Raw genomic sequence first — 21,243 nt, forward strand, 5'->3', positions numbered from 1 at the left:
ATTTTTTTACAGTTCTCATCTCCTTTTTGTATGTATATTTTTTCGCATTAGCCTTTTCCATTTTTTCTCTTATATAGTTTCCACTTTCATCGTTCCACATGAATGCAACTACGATCAATCACAGTATTATCCTAAGAATACCCACTTACGACCTCGTCTTTCAATAGGTTAGGCCACAGTCCGTCCCTTCCTCCTTCCCCCTCTTCCTTTCTCACGCGACCTCCCTCCCTCTCCTCCATTATCAAGCCCCGCGATGTGAGAATCTTCAAGGGACAGAAATATACTGCTCCCTACTCTCAAGATTGCGTGAAGGGTTAGGTCAGGCCGCACTGCAACCCTTTCTCCCTTTTCTTTCCCTTCCTTCCTCACGCTCTCTCTTCCCCGTGCCATCAAACGCCGGTGTACTTATCAACCTTCAAGGGAAAGAAATATGTTGTTCCTCTCTTAAGACTTCGTGAATGGTTAGGTCAGGCCACACTGCGTCCCTTTCTCCCTTTTCTTTCCCTTCCTTCCTTACGCTCTCTCCTTTCTTCCCCGTGCCATCAAACACCGATGTCCCTATCAACCTTCAGGGAAAGAAATATGTTATTCCTCACTTAAGACTTCGTGAAGGGTTAGGTTAGGTCACAGTGTCCCTTTTTCCTTTCCCTTTCCCTTCCTTTCCTTTTTCGCCCCCTTCCCTTTCTTCCCCGTGCCACCAAGCCCCAACGTCCCCATTATGGGAATCTTCAAGGGATAGAAATATACTGCTCCCCATTCTCAATATTGCTTGAAGGGTTAGGTCAGGCTACACTGCGTCCCTTTCTCCTTTCCCTTCCTTTCTCACGCCCTTCCCATTCTTCCCTCGTACCATCAGATGCACCGGTGTCCCTATCATGTGAATCTCATGTTACTCTCTACTTTAAGATTGCATGAATGGTTAGGTCAAGCCACACTCTGTCCCTTCCTCCCTTCCCTTCCCTTCCTTTTTCACGCCCCTTCCTTTCTCTCCCCCTCGCCATCAAACACCGATGTCCCTATCAAGAGAAGTTTCAAGGGATGGATAAATATTAGGGCCGCTCCCCACTCTCAAAATTGCGTAGATGACTCTATTCCCGATAATGGACGGCCGTGGGGTGACATGTTGCGTGCGCCGGGTGTGTGGGTCGCGTCTTTTGTCAGCAGGGGCAGGGGCAGGGGAAGGGACGAGGCGGGAGGTACTTTGTCCCCGTGCAATATCGTGGACGCTCGGCTGAGGTTCGGTGGCGAGCGTTCAGAAACTGCATTGGTCCGTTTATACCCTCGGAACCTGGTCACTGACTCGCTCACACCATGCCTCCTCCTCCTCCTATTCCTCATCCTTCTTCTAGACCTCCTTCCCCTTCTTTCTTATCCTCCTCCCCATTCTCTTCTTTTTATTCCTTCACCTCTTTCACTTCCTTCTATTCCTGCTGTTACTCCTCCTTCTCTTCCTTCGCCCGTACCAGGAAGAGAAGGAGGATAAGGAAACCGATAGGCAAACAGAAAAAGGAGGAGGAGGAGGAGGAGGAACACATTATAGTAGTCAGATGGTACTCAAGGTAAACTCTCAGTCTCTTCAAGGTATGACTCCGTGACTTGCCTCCTCTCTATCTTCTTTCTCCTTCATCTTCTCCCTCCTCCTCGTTCTCCTCCTCGTCCTCGTCCACCAAAGTCAGGGATCACAAGTTCAATTTTCAAGTCCGACCATTTTATTTTAAGGACGCGGTTAATTTCTCGTCCTTCGCTCCCTCCTACCCTCCCGTCCGCTTGCCAACCAACTCGTCCTCCTCTCACGCGAAACTATGCGAGGGTTAATTAAACTCAGGTACACTTTAGCCACACTTGAGCGTCCTCTGCGGCAACTTACGACTCTTTTGTGAAGCCTGCGTCTCTGTGTGTGGCGGAGGGGAGGGGGGGGGGAGGACTCCTGTTGCGGTGGGTGGTGGCGACTCGGTGCTGAATTAGGACGAGGACGAGGAGGCTAAGAAGCATTTAAACTATTAAGTGGAAGGCTGCTTGAGGAGTTCGCTTTATTTCAAGTCGTTCCCCTGTAAGCCTAACCGATGTCTTGTATTGCATTAGCCTAGTTATGTGGAAAGGAGAGAAAGGCAGAACGGCAAGGAAATAGAATGTTGCTTGGGGGTTGGGGGCTGTGGGGGTTAGAAGAACACGCGTAGGAAAGGAGAGGAATAACAATAACACGAAAGGAGGAAGGGGTAGGGGATGAAGAACACGAGTATTAAAGAAGAGGAACAACACGAGAGAAGGAAAGTCGTGTCGAATGAAGAACACGAGTAGGAAATTCTTGGCGGATGAAGAACACAAGTAGGAGAGGACAGGAATAACAATAACACGGAAGAAGGAAGTGGAAGGGGATGAAGAACACGAGTATTAAAGAAGAGGAACAACACGAGAGAAGAAAAGTCTTGAGGGATAAAGAACACAGGTAGGGAAGGAGAGGAGCATCACAAAAGAAGCGAGAAGGCAGGCAGGATAATTGGGAAGCGCTTTCGGTAAACAGTAATATCATGAATAGCAAACTCTTACTCTCCCTAAAGGTGTACAATCAGTGTTTCCTGCCGGTCATAACATACGATTCAGAAACGTAGCGTCTCTTATAAGCTTCAGAGAGAAATCCAAGAAGCGCATGAAGAATATACAGTAATAGAGAGAGAATGCGAGTGTAACATGGAGAGACGAGGAACGAACTACATAGGTTAGGGAACAGACAAAGGTTAAGGATATTTTCAAGACGATTAAGGATGAGATATGGACTTGTGCAGGCCATATCATGCGTAAACTGATTATGGTATTTGCCGGAGCAGGATGGAGTACGCTGAGAGAGGTGGAGAACGTTAAGAATAGCCTTTGTCTCCTGAGAATAGACTAGTAATGGGTGAGGATGATGTTATTGAAGGTGATGTAATAGGGAAATAGGAGAATAGGAAAGAGAGAGGTATTGAAGGAGGGTAAACGGCACTCCAAGGAATATAAAATGATGTTCGCGGAAAGAAAAACATATAGGAAAGGAAAGGAGTATAATAGGAATGAAAAATAGTGTAATACGGAAGGCGAATGGAATAGAAGGCGTAGAGGAAAATTGTGTAATAGGGAAGGGAAATAAAATAAGGCAAGGAGGAGTATTCGAAAAAGGGAGACTGGATCTATATGAAAGGAAAATTGGGGCACAAGGGCTGATGATAAATTGGGAAAAGTAGCAGATGAAAGGAAAATTAAGCTACAGAGAGGAGTAAGGTGTCACTGAGAAGGAGGACAGAGTAGGACAGGAGAGGAGTGTCAGGAAAAAAGGAAAATTGGGGCACAAGGGCTGATGATAAATTGGGAAAAGTGGCAGATGGAAGGAAAATTAAGCTACAGAGAGGAGTAAGGTGTCACTGAGAAGGAGGACAGAGTAGGACAGGAGAGGAGTGTCAGGAAAAAAGGAAAAGAAGACCCCAGAGTAAGGACAACGTACCATGGGAATGTAGTACCAAAGAGAGATAAAAAGGCGCTTGGGAATGTGTAGTGTGTATTTAGTAGAGCAGCCTGACAGAGCGGCAAAGTGGAACAATGCTAACGGGAGAGAGAACAATGCCTTATACATGGAGGCAAATGCAGCAGGGAGGGACATTGTCAAAGGAAGAATGGCGCCTAACGGGGAGCGGAACAATAACCCAATAATCAACTGAAGTCCCAAACGCAATAAGCCAAACCGTCCCGGAGCGCCGAGTTAACAGTGCTCAGGAAACATGCCCACTAACAGTTCCTTTGTCCCGGCGTGATGAAGACACTCCGGTGTGCGTGGCGCGCCCCCGGACAGTGGCGGTGGGGGAGGGGGAGACGGCACGCCTGGCCTGCCACGTCGAGGCGGAGCCGGACGACCAGCTCTCCTTCACGTGGGTCTTCAACAACACCCTCGACACAGTCCACGTCTCGCACCACCGCCTCAGTCCACTCCGGGGCCAGAGCATCCTGGACTACACTCCCAGGTGGGTCTGCATATGTACCTGCCCATTATTCATATCAACAACACGTGTAAAATAACAGGTGTATCAGCTCTCAGGTAACAGGTGAAGGCTCAGGTATACCACAACAGGTCTTTAAGGTAACAGGTGAGCTTCAGGTATATCAACAGGTAACACGTTTAGCCTCAGGTATATCAGAACAGGTAGCGGGTGAAGTTTCAGGTATATCAGAACAGGTAACAGGTTTAGCCTCAGGTATATCATAACAGCTCTCTAAGGTAACATGTAGTCTCAGGTCAGTCTCCTCCAACAGGTCGACGCGGGACTACGGGACCCTCTCGTGCTGGGCCGCCAACGCGCTGGGGACGCAGGCGGACCCGTGCAGGTTCACCGTCATTGAGGCAGGTGAGGCCAGGCGAGCCGAGGCACTGGGAACGCTCGCCTCTCTTCTCTCCCTCTCTCCCTCCCTCACTCAAAGCCAAGGAACAAGGAACACTCACCTCTCTTCTCTCTCTCTCTCTCTCTCTCTCTCTCTCTCTCTCTCTCTCTCTCTCTCTCTCTCTCTCTCTCTCTCTCTCTCTCTCTCTCTCTCTCTCTCTCTCTCTCTCTCTCTCTCTCTCTCTCTCTCTCTCTCTCTCTATCTCTCTCTCTCTCTCTCTCTCTCTCTCTCTCTCTCTCTCTCTCTCTCTCTCTCTCTCTCTCTCTCTCTCTCACTCTCTCTCTCTCTCTCTCTCTCTCTCTCTCTCTCTCTCTCTCTCTCTCTCTCTCTCTCTCTCTCTCTCTCTCTCTCTCTCTCTCTCTCTCTCTCTCTCTCTCTCTCTCTCTCTCTCTCCTCTCTCTCTCTCTCTTTCTCTCTCTCTTTTTCTCTCTCGCCTTTGACTTCGCTGCCTCGTACTTTTCTTGTCGTTTTCCTCTTGCGCTTTTCTTTCTCCCTCGACGTTTGTTTTCTCTCACGCCTTCCCCCTTCGCTTCCTTGTACTTTTCCCTGTCTTTCTCCTCCGTATACTTTTCCTTTGTTTCTCCTCTGCATATATTTCTGTCTTTCTCCACTGCATATTCTTTTCCTCGCGCCCTTTTCCACAACTATTTTTCTTTCTATTCTCGTTCACTTTTCTCTCGCGATCTTTTCTTTGATATACTTTTTTCCGCTTTCCTTCGCTTCTTCACTCTTTTTTCCTGTGTTTCTACGTTGCATAATCTTTTCCCCAACGCCTTTTTCCACGAGAACTATTTTTTTTTCTTTTTCTCGTTCGCTTTTCTACTCGCGATTTTTTCTTGGATATACTATTTTTTTCCGCTTTCCCTTCGCTTCTTCACTCTTTTTTCCTGTATTTCTTCGTTACATAATCTTATCCCCAACGACCTTTTCCACGACAACTATTTTCTTTTCCTTTTTCTCGTTCACTTTTCTCCTCGTGATCTTTTCTTGGGTATAGCCTACTTTTTCCGTTCCCCTTCACTTCCTCGTACTTTCCCCGTCTCCCCCTTCCGGTTATTCTTTTCCTCATCCTCTTTTCCACAGTAACTATTTTTCCTTTTATTCTTCTCGTTCACTTTTCTCGCGATCTGTTCCCCCTGTACATACTTTACTTTTCCCGCTCATACTTTTCTTCGCTTTCTCCTCCCCGGCAACTTTTCTCTTCCCTTACTTTCCCTGCATGCATTTCCCAACACCTTTTAGTTTTTCTCTCTCTCTCTCTCTCTCTCTCTCTCTCTCTCTCTCTCTCTCTCTCTCTCTCTCTCTCTCTCTCTCTCTCTCTCTCTCTCTCTCTCTCTCTCTCTCTCTCTCTCTCTCTCTCTCTCACACACACACACACACACACACACACACACACCTTTAGTAATCGCGCCAAAAGCTCACTAACGGGGAAGATATTAAAAAAAAAAAAAATAGTACACGCAGCCTCGGTAAGAAACGCCGATAGCCTCCCCGATCACGGCCTGCAAAACAAAAGAGGATCGCATTAAGGATATCAACTCCCTCTTTTGAACCCCATCAACAGATTTCTTTCCACTCCCTTTTTTTTACCTGTATCTTTTCTGTGCCTCCCTCTCCTTATCTCCCTTGTTTTGCCTTGCTTCTCCCTATCTTTTTTCCCCTTTACGTATTCAGTATCTCCCATTTTCCCTTTTTACTCCCTTTTCTTTCCTTCCTCCCTTTTTCCAGGTCTCCCTCTCTTTATCTCCTTTGTTTTATCCTGCTTCTCCCTACCCTTTTTTTTTCTCTTCTACATATTCAGTATCTCCCATTTTTTCCTTTTACTTCCCTTTCTTTCTTTCCTCCCTTTTTCCGAGCCTCCCTTTTTATCTCCTGCTTTGCATTGCCTCCTCCAAACCTTTTTTTCCGTTCTTTATATTCATTACCTCCCCCTTTCCTCTCTTCCTCCCTTTTTCCGAGCCCGCCTCTGTTCATCTCTCTCTCTCTCTCGTCCTCTTTTACCTTCCTTCCTCTTAGTCTTTTCCGTCTTCTACACATTATTTACACATTATTTGCCTTTTCCTTTTTTCCCTGGCCTTTCTCTTTCTCCATCAACTATTTCTCTCTTCTACACATTATCTTTACCACCATTTTGCACTTTTATTTCTCCTTTCTTTCCTTCCTTCCTCCCTTCGTCTTTAATCTTGTTTTACTTTGCTTCCTCCTTTACCCGTTTTTCCCATTCTACATATCCACCATCTTGCCTTTTTACCTTCCGTTTCCTTCCTTCCTTCCTTCCTTCCTTCCTTCCTTCCTTCTTCTCGCGTCCCTTTTCCAGCAAGCCAGCCAGCCAGTGTTTGTCCAGCCGCATGCCGCCATTAGTGAAGTGCTCCCCCGCAACAAATACCACCATTACAGCGGAGTGTCTGCGTTTAAATAATTAGTGCGTGACGCGACAACCCCATGACGCCTTGACAGTAATGCCGCGCGCCACGCCATGCCACGCTATGCTACGCTAGGCCAACTCTGAACGCATGAACGCCGCCCGCAGCGTCGAGTGGACATCCGACACGTACCAGCTATGCGGTGTTGTATTTATTTAAACTCCGGTCTCGTTTTTTGCTGTTATTTATTTGACATTATTATTATTAGTGTTATTTTATAGTTATTCTTATTACTTCTAGCTTATGTGTTTACTGCTAATACTAATACTAATACTACCGTCATAATTACTACTACTACTACTATTACTTCTATTTCTACTGCTGCTTCTATTTATTTTACTACTACTGCTACTACTACTACTACTACTACTACTACTACTACTACTACCACTACTACTCCTGCTACCACTGTATCGCTGTTTATTCTCGCTCTGCATATTTTAATAGAATTTGTTTAATTTAACGTAAAGCACCTGGACTCTCTCTCTCTCTCTCTCTCTCTCTCTCTCTCTCTCTCTCTTCTTTGTAACACCCCCCCCACACCCACATACACACACACACCCCACACACACACACATCACCACCACCACTACCACTACCACCACCACCCACACCTCCATCACCATTCACGCAATCGAGGCTCAATCTCAGCTTTGCATTTTCTATGAGGATGCCGCGTCGCCTGCTCTTTGCCGCAGTCCTCCCGCCGCGACACTACCAAACGCGGCGGTGTGTGTGCGATGGAGCGACCCTTTGCCTCCTGCCGGGCTTCAAAGTTAACCTCCTGCATAGCGCCCCGCGAGAGGAAGAAAGAACGAAAGAGAACGCTCCCAAATGCTGCTGCTCTGTGTGCGATGAACCAACTTTTTTCGTCCTGCTGGGCTTCAAAAGTTAACCTCCTGCATTACACTCACGAGAAAAAGAAAGAACGATAGAGAACGCGCCAATAGGAGTGAAGTGAAACAAAAATATCCCTCTGCCCTCCGCTCTCCTGCATGACACCCACAAAGGAAAGAAAAAACGATAGAGAACACGGCAGTACGAGTATATTTATTCTGTTTGTAGTGACTGATATTTTTTTTCAGTAAACGAAGCAGATCAAGGGCAAAAATAAAACAGAAAAGCTTGCTATCCACTGTTCTCCTGCATGACACCCACAAAGCAAAGAAAAACGATAGCGAACACGGCAGTACGAGTGTATTTATTTTACTGATAGATATTATTTTTAGAGTAAAGGAAACAATTCAAAGGCAAAAATAAAAACGAAAAAGCCCGCTGTCCTCCGCTCTCCTGCATAACACCCACAAAGGAAACAAAGAACGATAGAGAACACGGCAAAGTATTTGGTCGTAAAATTTGGTAATGTTCCGCTGGCGAGACACAAAGAGACGAGAGGATGAACGAAGCAGCACAGACACGACAACATGAGAACGATGGAACGTAACCTGATCTGTAGTCGTGCAGTAAATATAATCAATTAGGCGAGCGGGAGAACGACGTGTCAGGCGAATGAGCGAAGGGAGGAGAGAAGAAATGATGGAACGTAACCTAATTTGTATTCACGCAGCAAACAACGCTGGCCAACAAAATTCAACTCTTTTTATCTGCGGACCTAAATCTGAGAGTTGCTTTATTTTAATTTGAGGTCGCGGATTCCAAAAATGTTATCCGTTTTTGTTTTTTTTGGACATCGTCAAACCTTTTTTATTCTATGGGTGGGTGGGTCCGCATTGCATAGCCTTTCGTGAAATAAAAATAAAAACAAGTGTGGCATCATTGCGTAATTTGTAACTAACGGAGATAAATATTTTTCTAATGTAAGTGTACGTGTGGATCGGAAAATAGTTAAGTTTTGTCAGATTTTTTTGCTATTAAGAATCATGCTTTTGTGAATTATAATATAGAAACATGTCGACCAGCCAACTTATTATCACTTCACATCACAAAATAGAGATATGCCTTAGAGAAAGAGAAAACAATTGACGTGAAAGGCAAAAAACGGATGACATGTTTGAATTCAGCGTCCCAAAATTAGCTAGTAACTCTCAAACTTAGTCAGCAAAAAGCGCGTTGAACAGTGCAATCAATAAGGCGCGAGAGAGCATGACGTACGAAGCAAATGAAAAAAGGAGAGAGCGAATGGTAGAATGTAAACTAATAAGTATTCATGCAGTAAATAATCAATAAGGCGAGCGGGCGAACGGTTTATGAGGCAGAAATGAAAAAAAGGAGAGAACGAATGGTAGAATGTATCCTAATGTATTCATGCAGTAAATAATCAATAAGGCAAGCGAGAGAACGGCGTATGAAGCGAGTTAATGAAGGAGACAACGAATAATAGAACGTAACCTAATTTGTATTCATGTAGTAAATCATTAATGAGGCAAGCGAAAGAATGTCATATGAAGAGAACGAAGTAGAGTTTTTACGTTGTACCGATACCAAAGAGCGAACGAGAGAAAACATGATAAAAACAGACGAAAAGAGATTGAAAACTAAGAAAAATGCAGCGAAAATACCGAAAGACGAACAAACTAACGACATACACTATGCGAACGAAGCCTATGAAGCGCAAGATTCGAACGCATGAACACAAAAACGCACACTAGAAAAAAAAAATGTGGTAGCCTATGTATCTACGTGTATGTGTATGAATGTAGCCTATGTATGTGTATATGAATGTTTGAATGTATAGCGCGACTCGTGAATGAAAAAAAGCTGAATGGCTATTGCGTGTGGCGTCCGTTCGACTCTGTATTATCGCTTTGTTTTATGAATTTCCGCCTCCGAGCGTAATGATGACGTTTGAACTAACTAGCACGCTTGTCTGTTTGCCCGCTTGTTTTATGCCTGTTTGCCTGCTTGTTGGAGTGGCCTGCATGCGGGACACTCGGTTATAGTGGCGATCTCTTTCATTTGGCTCTTTAACTGTGTGTTTGCCTTTTATTGTCCATATTTTTATCCTTTTCTGTGTTTTCTTTCGTATAACTTAATTTTAAAAGGTTACAGCACATTTTTGTTTCATTTGACGATCTCTTTCATTTGGTGTTTGACATGAATTTGTTTTTATCTTTTATTCTTTACATATTTTTATCCTTTTCTTTGTTTTCTTTCGTATGACTTAATTTTAAAAGGTTACAGCACATTTTTGTTTCATTTGACGATCTCTTTCATTTGGTGTTTGACATGAATTTGTTTTTATCTTTTATTCTCTACATATTTTTTTCTCGCTTTCTTTGTTTTTTCCGGTTCAATTAATTATGTTTTAAGGTCACAACGCATTTCTCTTTGACTGCTTTATATGTTTTACTTTAGTGTGACCTTTTATTCTCTACATTTTTTTTCTCCTTTTATTTGTATCATTTCGTTTAGCTCTTAATTATGTTTTGAGGTCACAGCACATTTTTCTAAGACCGCTGTAATGAGCGTGTTTTACCAGAGTTTCGACCTTTCATTCTCTACATTTTATCCCTTTTTTCCTTGTTTTCTTTCATTCACCGTAGTTATGTTTGTAGGTCGGCACATTTCCCTTTGGTCACTCTGTTTAACATGTTTTATTTGCGCTGTCACAAGTGGGGGGTTTTATGTTTACTTTCGTTTAACGTGACGCTGCCAGTAGGTCATGATATTATTTTTTTCCTTCTTTGAGCAAACAAATGAAATGTTTTAGCCCATCTTCATGTTGATTCTGTTTGTTCCTCTTAATTGACTGGCCGGCGCAGTGCACAGGGTCCCCGTCAACCGCCATTCAGGAGCTAAAACACGGGTATTAACATTTTCGTTCTCCTCATTTGGCGCTGTGCAATTATTCCGTTAATTCCTTTGTGTTTATTTCAATACGAACCATTGTTGCAGCTCGTCAGGCCCGGCAATGAACCGCGAGTAGAGGAGGTAATGATCCCGAATACCATGCCAGGTGAAGCCATGGTGGGGTAGGGGGTTATTCCGAGTCCAATATTCAACTAATTTTGCATGGTATTACCTCTTACTTGTCCCTTCCATCGACAGGTCCGCCAGACAACGTGGGCAACTGTGACTTGCTGAACCTGACCGTGGCGTCCCTGGAGGTGGCGTGCACGGCGGGGCGGGACGGCGGGCGGCCCCAGTGGTTCGTGGCCCAGGTGTACGAGCCCACCACGCACCGCCTGCTGGCCACGCTGGAGGAGGCCACGCCGAGGTTCCGCGTGGACGACCTCACCCCCGGACAGGACTACCTCATCACCGTCATGGCCGTCAACGACAAGGGCGCCAGCAGACCCGTGGAAATCAGCGCTGTCCGCCTCAAGGTTAGTCACAGCAAAGGAGAAGTTTAAATATCCTATAAGTGAAAGAATAATGTTCAGCTCCTCACCAAACACTAGTTATTGCTTCATATGTATCCGTATGCGTTGAAGCCAAATCAACAGTGTACTTAGCCATTCCTCGTTTTTACTGTATGTATCAAAATGTGTGGAGAAATGATTTTGCAGCTCCTCATGAATTTGTTTAGTGATTAAATAGTATATTTATTTATCCGGGGCGGGTTATCAATAAGGTAAAGAGGTTAATTGCCCGGGAATATGCACAATGGGGACCACATGTTTTCATTCATGCATTCAGAACACACACACACACACACACACACACACACACACACACACACACACACACACACACACATCCTTGTACTTTCCCTACTACTATGTTAGAGTGTCCTGGCTCAGTCACGCTTGTTCTCGCGTTATGAAAGGTAGACTGGCAGCTCACAAAAGGCACATGGACCTTTCAAACTCCTTTCAGCCATTTCCTTTCTATTTCTTCTCCGAATTGAGCCAAATCTATTCTTCAACTTAGCGAAAACGCTTTCATCAATATAAAATGTAAAAATCTTCTTAACTCCATTTCTTCCAGAGACTTCTGGCATCAAGCCAAAAATATTTTCAACCACTTTACTTCGTCTCCCCCGCCCCTCTTTTACCCTGATGGTACTACATCTGTCACATTTAGCTCTAAAGCTGAACTCCTCGCCAAAACTTTCTCTGAAAATTCCACTCCGGAGTGAGGGGGCATATTCCTCCAACTCATACCCCCTCCGACTTGACTATGCCTGATAATAAAATTCTTAAAAAGGATGCTTTCTATGCCCTTTCTGGCAAGAATCCTCAGAAGTCTCACGTACCCGATGGAGTTCCTATAATATTGTCCTTGAAAATTGTGCCTCCGTGCTAACATGCTCCCTGGTCACCTTCAGCTCTGCCTTTTAACATTCATATTTCCTTTCTGCTGAAAATACACCTAAGGGGAGTGAATGCTCTATCCCTTCAAACTACTGTTGTATTGCTTGACTTTCTTGTTTGGTTTGGTTTTCTAAAACTTTTGAAATAATCCCCAAAATTATGTACAGGGCCCTTGTCCGACCCTGTATGGAGTATTCATTTCTTGTGCGGTGGACTCCAAGCACACACACAACCCCTTTGGACAGAGTAGACTCGTTGGCGTTTAGCCTCATCACTTCCCTTCCTCGTACTGACTGTCTTCTCCCTCTTACATTTCGCCTCAGTGTTACATATTTATCCTACTGATGTTACCTACTCCTCTGTTTTTAGCTACATAAAGTTTTACTGTAAAAAATGTATAAGTATTTAGTTGCTCCTCTGTTCCTTATACTCAAAGATGGAGGTTTCTTCGGTGTATCTCTGTTTGATGGGACGCACAGGAACATCGGGCACCCCTCGAGTTCACCCACGCCTGACCCGCTGCTCCTTGTCACAGGTGGCGGAGAAGCGGATGGTGGAGGTGCCGCAGCCGCCCGTGTCCCCGCTCGTTGGTGTGTTTCTCGGGCTCGTAGGTGGCTTCGTGGTGCTGCTGCTGGCGGGGGTGTTGCTCTCCCGAAGGTGTGTGTGTGTGTGTGTGTGTGTGTGTGTGTGTGTGTGTGTGTGTGTTCTTAACTAATTATATTTTTACAGCTCATAATGTGCCGTATATAAACTTTTTTCCCACATGAATCGTTAAACTTGCATATAGTTTTGACACGCATGAGTTCATTTTGTTAAAGCATTATTATTTTAGATGTGTGTGTGTGTATGTGGGTGGGTGGGTGTGGGTGTGGATGTGTGTGTCTGTGTGGGTGGGTGTGGGCGTGGGTGGGTGTGTGGGTGGGTGTCATTCATTTTCTTCTTTCGTATAATTATGTTTCTTTTATTTCCTCCACAGGTGTTGGGGGAATCGAAGAGAATCAGGCGTCAACAGCACATCCGACCCCACCAAGCTATCCTGCTCCCCCACCCCGGACGACCCCCACCACCAGCACCAGCCTCCCACGACCTCCACAACCACCACCACCGCCACCACAACGCACCCCCCCCAACAGGAACCCCCAACGCCCCCCTACGTCATATCCGCCACCACACCTTTCCTCCCCCGCACCCCAGGAGCCACATCTCGCCTCAGCCACGCCACCACATCCTTCTACACCCTCACCACCACCCCACAACACACCCTACCCACATCCTACCACACCCACCACACCACCCCAACCACAACGACCACACCACAGTTTTACACCCATAGCCACACCCCAGCCACGCCCACCACTGTACTCTTCTACGCCCACACCCCAACCACTACCACCCCCACCACCACCACCAGCACCCCCACCACACATTACTACAGTCACACCCCTACCTACACCGCACCCAACACCACCACACTTCACCACACCCTCCCACCGAACTTACTCTATCACACTCGTGCCCACAGCCTTACCTCCACCACCACCACCCCCACACACTACCACACGCACACCACCACCTCCCCCGCACCCTACCACACCTCCCCCTACCACACCCACACCACCACATCCCTACAGACAGACACACATCCACACTTAGCTGTAGACACTTTTTAACTGCTTGGAGAAAACGGTATCTGATATTTTGGAATCCTGAGAAGAGTATAAAGAACCTCCCCTTCCTTCCCTTCCCTCCTCTCCCCTCCCTCCCTCTCCTCTCCTCTCCTCTCCCTCCCCCTGACCCTCTTCTATCACATCCTTTCCCTGTGCTTGAGTAAATAAGATCAAAATAGATGACAGCGTTTTAATTACCTTAACTACCTTTTTTTTTATCTTGTATGTGAAACTGTAACGATCGAACGAGTGCTTCAGTTTTAAGCTCGTTAATGTGTGTGTGTGTGTGTGTGTGTGTGTGTGTGTGTGTGTGTGTGTGTGTGTGTTACTGAAATATATCTAAATCATATACGGTATATATTACAGTAATTTTAAAGGCCTGTGGCTATGATGTCTGGTTTTGCTGGCTGTGCGAAAAGAAATGGAAATACTATTACCACTAAAGGGCGTTGGAGTCGTCAGCTGCCCCCGACCCCCCCCCACCCTCCTACTATCCCTCGTTAGCCACTGCCAGAATAGATTCAGCGGCCGGAGGAGAAGGACGTATAGGGTACACGTGGACGGCAGCTTGTTCCTCATCTGTAGTGGAAGTCTTATTTTACAGTTTTCGGCACCATTGTTTCGGCAGAAAGGAAGGTTGGGAACATCAAACGGACGTTACGGAGTTAGGAGTACTTGCAGGTGGGTTGGTTTCTGTGTTTAGTAGTGATTGTTAAAGTTTTCAAGCATACGACCGAGGTGGTGCGGCGTGATGCAGTAGCAATTCTATTTATTTATTTATTTTTATTTATTTATTTATTTATTTATTTATTTATTTTTTTTTTTTTTTTTTTTTTGTGTGTGTGTGTGTGTGTGTGTGTGTGTGTTCAGGAGTGTCGATTGTCAGGTCTTGTCCCTTTAGGTCCTCCTCCCCCAACCCTGGGGTCGGCAATCGTTTTTCCTGGGGTCGCCAAGACCTCAAAATATCAAACATGGTGTTATAATATTATAATAACACATACACAACTAAACTAGTGGGGTCGCGGTCATGTCTAGAGGTGAATGATTGGGGTCGCCTGAAAAAAAAGATCCGGAACCACTGCTTTAGGTAAAGATGACGGATTAGCATAGTTCATGTTACGTACTTGCTGCCTTACGCGTGAAATGAGCATATTGCGAGTAGTAATTCTTCCATCCACGAGTGAATATTATAATGGTCACCACCACGCCTCCATTGTTAGCGTACCTGGCTACCGGGCAGACGGTGTGGAGAAGAGCACCGCAGCCACGCCCGGCTGTAGCGTATGCACCTAACTTTACCCAGTGGCGTGGCTGAGTGGTTTGCCGCCCGGGGCGGACTTTCAAATTGGCACCCCCCCACCCCCAACCCAACCCATGAGTAAAACATCTACATTAATTTTTATTTCAAGAGGAGTATAGAGGAGTCTCTCCTCCCATCTCCTCCTTGCTCTGATTCTTTTTTTTTTTTTTTTTTATTTTTTTATAATTTTTTTTTTTTATTTTTAATTTTTTTGTGCCTTTTTTTGCCCCCCTTGTTTAAAAAAAAAATATAATAATAATTTTACTGGGAATGAAAAATCTAAGAAATAAAACACAAGCAAGCAAAAAAGAAAGGCTTTATTTGCCACCCCTTAACGAGTGCCCCCCCTCCCTGCTCCACCCCCTTTCTACAGCACTGACTTATCCTTACCTGTTACTTAGTTTCTTACGCCGCGTGAGTTTATATTGGCAGATTTGCAATATCTCATATATTTGTAGGTAAAGTTGAGACCACATGCAATAGCTGCGCGTGGCGACGGTGCTCATTTCCGTCCCGTAGTCCCTTTGAGCCTGTGGTGGGAGGGAACCTGTTAACCCGACACAGGGCCAATGTAATATCCTGGTCACCAAAGGTTATCTTCCCAGGTTTTCTTATTTATCGACCATCCCGAAAGGAGGGATGAACAGCTGGGTGGACTACATGCAGACTCCCAGCCCGGAATTCGAACCCAGACCCGCAAATTCGTAGTTAGGGACGCTAACCACTGCACCGCAGAGGTAGATTGGTATTTTCATTTCGCAATTGGCCAATGTCCCGGGGTGATTGGTTTTTACCCACCACAGGCTCAAAGGATCAGTGGTTCGGAGATGAGCACTGCAGCCACGCACAGCTATAGCGTACACACCCACCTTTAGCACTAGGCACTATGCAATATAATAATACTGGTGACTAGATTCCAGCAAGATGTCTTAATCTCACTAGTCATGCGCAAGGGAGTGAATGCCCCATCCTTGCCCTGCCCCACCCCTTCCTGCCATGTCCAGACCAACCCACACTGCCCTATGCTGCCTCCGCATTCCCCCACGAGTAGAAGTCCATGACACAGCATGCAAAGAAGGATAATCAACAAATGCACAGCTCTCCTGGGAGTTTTATTTTTTGAACAACTTTATAGCAGTTGACATATCTACAGTCTATCAAATAAAACTTTGATTGAAAAATACTTAATTATTAAGCAAATAGTTGATAATTTACTATGCCATGATATGATGACTTTCCAGCAGCTACTTTTGTACAGTACCTATTAGACTGCAGGTTAAACTCAACAAAGATCTGTATGTTCCCATTAACAATTTTGACCCAATTTAAAAGTTAACCGATGAAGCAAATTCAGTATCAATACATAGCAGAAAACAAGTCTTGAAATTTAATTAGTCAATCATACTGAAGTTACTGACATAATTATTTTAAATAAATAAAAATACATACAAATTTCCTGTCTACATCTAGTAAATACATAATTTTGATATATAATAATACAAAGTACCACCCTGATTAGTGCTGCAATATTTACATAGGTTTGGGCACGGAAGGAGTGGCCTTGTTTCAGGAGCTGGGCCAAGGCTCACTACCGACAGCTTGACGACAGTTAGTCTACCAGCACTAAACCTCAAGACAGTGGAAAGTACACTTAATTACTCAGTCTTAGATTAAATAGTATTAAGCACAGGCCTTATAAAATTTGGTAAATGGTAATTAAATAATAAGTATGTGCTTAAACAAAGGCTTAACATTCCCTTTTTGGAATAGTGTACAGGCAGACCCCACTTCAAGCTGCATCTTCCTGTTCATGCTATTTTCAACACTACTGATATGGACAATTTACCATTCATCCCAATAAATAGCAAGCAATGGAAATTTGTGCAACAGTTTTCACTATCCTTCTCTTATCTTACTACTTTAAAATCATGTTTGTGAAAATTGTAAAATTGTGAGAACCATCTACAGGAAATGCACTTGCCTCCCACCCAGCCGTCATTCCACACATCACGTGCTCTGCAGGCGCCAAGATCATGGCATTTCATAGTTGAGTTGCTCTTAGCACATGTTACTGTCAGAACTACAGTTCAGCCAAACCAGCAATGTCTGATCAAAACAGCCATACTTCAATAGTATATGTTCATTCCCTGCAAAGCTTAAAGATGGTGTTCATCTCGAAACCTTCATCCTTCCCTAAGTTCCTTCAGTGTCCTTAACAAGCTTTTGTATCCCCCTCAAGGATTCCATTTAATACAATGAAAACTTGAACTGTGCTGTGTGGCAGGCATGGTCATCCTTCCCAGCTCTTCCCTGTAATGTGGCACTGGCACAAGAATGAATTAGGCTCATGGTTTCACTGGTCTGTGACACCCTTTTAGTGGGTATGTACATACAGCATTCTTACACAACTAGCTCCCAATGTTAATGTATGGGGTCTGCCTGTGTTGTCTTGTTTATTAATTATAGGAAGGTATTTCCAAAATGGTATGGCATAACCATGATGCTGAAATATTCATGGAGGAATAGGATAAGTTAAGATCTACAAATTATTCTAAGTAACAAAGTTTCATGAACTTTTTTTTTTCAACTTTTAAAACTTATTCAGACATAGTTTGCTAGACATACAATGCTACAACAACTACTGAATGAGGGAAGTCTGCCTTAGTCTATGAAGTGAAGATAGTACATGTCTTATTGGAGATAAAGTATTTTGAACATTTTAGTCCTCTATAAATGGACCGGTTTAATAATTAGTAATTATTTTTGAGCTACCAACCCCCAAATGTATCATTTAGAGCCCTGGTTCACACATACATACACACACATCTGTTCTGTCATGGAGATTAGATAGTTTCTCCTAGGAACACAACCCAGAGAAACAATATTTGTACATTAAGGAGCATATAAGAACATTCAACTATTTTCATTAGAGAAACTGCAATAATGCAGTGATTATCATTTTCATTACATGATGCCTTTAAGAGGCGCTCTGCTAACTAATTAATATGAAATGTGCTTAAAAAGTGTTTTATATGAAATTCCATGCAGCTGGATAGTAACTATTTTAGGAACTATTAACTACACATTAATGTGAATATGAAGTTTGGCATCAAGTATAGTGGTAAAATGCCTTCCATTCTTCAAGAACACATTCAGTCTTGTGGCAAAAAATGTGCAGTTTTCCTTGCTCAAATCACACCCTCCTGGGCAACTTGGTATTATTCTACTTCTACCAGTTACTAAAAATGATCTGTTATGGCAAAGTAGAATATATCAGTGTTCAGTAAGATAAAGATCTGCAAATGTTTTAATGAGAGATATCAACATGTACATAGTATAACACAATGTAAAAAAAATAGTGGGAGTGGAGAAAAGGTAGAGTAATGGATATCATGAGTCGGTTTTCCAGAGTACTGGAGGCCTTCCACATTCAGAGCAAGGTTTATTTATTTTAGTTAATCATTTATGATGGAGGCTGAGGTTGGACATTTGGGGATCATCCTGCCATTCCAAACTGCTATAGTGAAAGCAGCCTTTTGAGCTCCTACAGTTTTAGTTCCCATTTGAAATAACACATGAAAATAATCCAGTCCAACACCTTGTGCTTACCAAGGGTCAAGCAAAAATTTGACAGTAACAGATGGCAATGCAGCGTGTGCACTAGAGTTAGAGTGGTGTTCAAGTGGTTGTGTGGCCAGTTTCATGTAATCCCTCTGGGAGCTTCCCATGAAAGGATGGCTGCAGCAGGAGAGTTCACAGGTCACTCTGGGATTAAAAGATTGAGCACTCCATGTTCCCCCTGGTGGTACAACTGGACTGGGGAGACAGCCATGGCCTCCCCTTCATGATATGCTTCAACAGAAGCAGCATGTGCAATAAAGGAGTGCATGAAGAATGCTACTTAACCATTCTTCACACAACACTGTTGCCTCTGCTCAGGCTACAACAAATATTGCCAAGAACAGCTATAAATATTAAACAATATGTTGAATTAGATATGCAACTCCTCCAAACTCACTCACATGATGAGCTTATTTACTTCCACTTAATATCTACTGGCACAGTTCCACATTTTTAGTGATTCATGGCACATTTAATAGGAGGTGAATCAACTGCTTTATCTTGTAAGTAGGATATTGCTAAATGCTAATAGAATCGCTGCATGAAGCCATTCAAAGCTTCAATATTTGTGCTGATGGAACAAAACTAAACATTAAAAGGAATATGTATGTCTACCTCCATGAAATAAGCATCTAACCATCTTATGTATTCCTGAACAGCCTCATTGTCTTATATCTCGCTCCAAACATTCTGCCATTTGACGTCGTGACTTCTGACACTGGGAGCATACCATACACCTGTCGTGTGCAAAGCACCTCCAGTCTCAAGTCTGTTCACCTTGAATCTGAAGTTTAAAATGAAAACCCTGTATATCCTTGAAGTAGTTTATACATACTAACTGATGATACACAGTTGTAGTTTGTGTTCAAAGAGGGAAAATGTCTTGAGACAAAATCTTAATGGAAAGATATTTTTTGTCTCAAGGCACTTCCTACACATATCTGGAATTGAATATCTATTAACTAAATATTATTTTCAGCATGCAGTTACAGCAGTGAAAATCCAGTGAATGCCTCCAAATTTTCAAGCAACACTGTTTCTGAAGATGTATAAAGTTTGTGGCTGGGCTGCTTAATCAACGAAGATCTTACGGAGGTGTGAGTAGACTCTGTAACTCATGCTTATTGGCCATCATGTGCAAATGATAAATGTGTAAATTGAATATTCTTATAAAAAAACTAAATTCATATAATTACAATTATATACAAAACTTTTTTTTAAAGCTAACAAATGTTAGTATCTTACAACCATAAAGAAACACTCATTCTCCTAAAATATTCTCTATGAACTGGAGTTGCCTCAATGTCCCTACAATGACACCATAATACTATTTAGTAAAATCAATCTCTCTCTCTCTCTCTCTCTCTCTCTCTCTCTCTCTCTCTCTCTCTCTCTCTCTCTCTCTCTCTCTCTCTCTCTCTCTCTCTCACAGCTCCCAAGCCCCACAGGATGTCCCCACACAGGTTGTTGACAATTCCCCACAGACACATGCCCCCACAGAAACATAAATGGTCCCCCCCCTCCTCTCTCTCTCTCTCTCTCTCTCTCTCTCTCTCTCTCTCTCTCTCTCTCTCTCTCTCTCTCTCTCTCTCTCTCTCTCTCTCTCTCTCTCTCTCTCTCTCTCTTTTCTGACTTAACTTATTCTCATAAAAATAAGGCTACCAACACAGTGGCCCCATTTTTTACTGTGAATATGCAGAGTTAATCGAGAGAGGTGACTGCCCATCACATATCCGTTTCTTCAAAATAACACAACACCAAATTATATGATTCAATACACTTGATGTTCCACCCTTTTTCTTCCTCAGGGCTCCTGCAACCCCACCCACCCGCCAGCACAACCCATAGATAGTGAGTTATGCATTAGGGGTAACAGGTTGTACAATATCATTATTTTAGGATTCTTGACATGAGTTGTAGCCTCTCTAATCATGCATGAACATCCGTCATAAATGTCTTGTTAATTGTTGGTTATAAATGCAATATAAATTCAAGCCAAGAACTCTAGTTTTAAACATTTTACTTGCTTTATCCCAAAAATGGCTTCAGATAATCTCCAACCTTCCTAAAAATACAACTGAGTAAAATATGTATGTATATGTATATTAGATTTAACGTTCCACAGTGAGATAATGTTTACACACAGGCAGCCACCACTGTGCCTCTGTGAAGTTTGGACTATGTTGGATCAAGTTGCCACACCAAATGGAACTAAATTATTTTAACTCAGTGGGGCTAGGTTACTAATTTAGAGGCAAATATACTACTATTTTTTAGGTTATAATAGGCAGGTGGGTTGTTTTATTTACACCATAGCATCAAAACTATTAATTTCTAATGATAAAAAAATAAATTTGTTTTGAAATACTGAAAAAAAATTGCTATACTAAAACCAATTCATGAAGGCACTTTGGGTGCGGTCGGCTAAGACTGTAAAAGAAAGTGAATATTGGCAAATTTTTACTTATAAAAACCGCAAATCTCTTAGTTTTTAGCTGTTAACTACTTTGAAATAAAATATAATTACTCTGTATATTTTTTTCCTGCGTTCCTATGTTCTTAATAGTTTTCATGAATGATTAATTTTTTTGTTTAAAAATGTGACTCATTGA

At 43.3% G+C, this 21,243-nt stretch overlaps 1 protein-coding gene and 1 long non-coding RNA gene across 5 annotated transcripts in view; both read left to right on the plus strand.

The window, feature by feature from the left end:
- The window catches only part of LOC126981426 (hemicentin-2-like), a 156,738-nt gene extending 142,848 nt beyond the window's left edge, over positions 1–13,890 (plus strand). For 3 of the 4 annotated variants that reach the window (XM_050832442.1, XM_050832444.1, XM_050832443.1), the window contains exons 12-16: positions 3,788–3,989; positions 4,279–4,370; positions 10,836–11,113; positions 12,480–12,700; positions 13,020–13,890. In XM_050832442.1, the coding sequence (XP_050688399.1) occupies positions 3,788–3,989; positions 4,279–4,370; positions 10,836–11,113; positions 12,480–12,700; positions 13,020–13,713 (1,487 nt within the window). In that variant the 3' untranslated portion in view covers positions 13,714–13,890. The remainder of the gene's footprint in view (positions 1–3,787; positions 3,990–4,278; positions 4,371–10,835; positions 11,114–12,479; positions 12,701–13,019) is intronic. The other variant, XM_050832445.1, reaches the window with a different exon arrangement.
- Positions 13,891–14,226: 336 nt separating this feature from the next.
- LOC126981429 (uncharacterized) lies at positions 14,227–21,162 on the plus strand. The gene is made up of 3 exons (XR_007733940.1): positions 14,227–14,391; positions 19,611–19,728; positions 20,440–21,162. It is a non-coding gene; the product is annotated as an uncharacterized LOC126981429 (long non-coding RNA).
- Positions 21,163–21,243: the final 81 nt, after the last annotated feature.

This window comes from Eriocheir sinensis, chromosome 48 (genome assembly GCF_024679095.1).
Source record: "Eriocheir sinensis breed Jianghai 21 chromosome 48, ASM2467909v1, whole genome shotgun sequence".
Lineage (NCBI taxonomy): Eukaryota > Metazoa > Arthropoda > Malacostraca > Decapoda > Varunidae > Eriocheir > Eriocheir sinensis.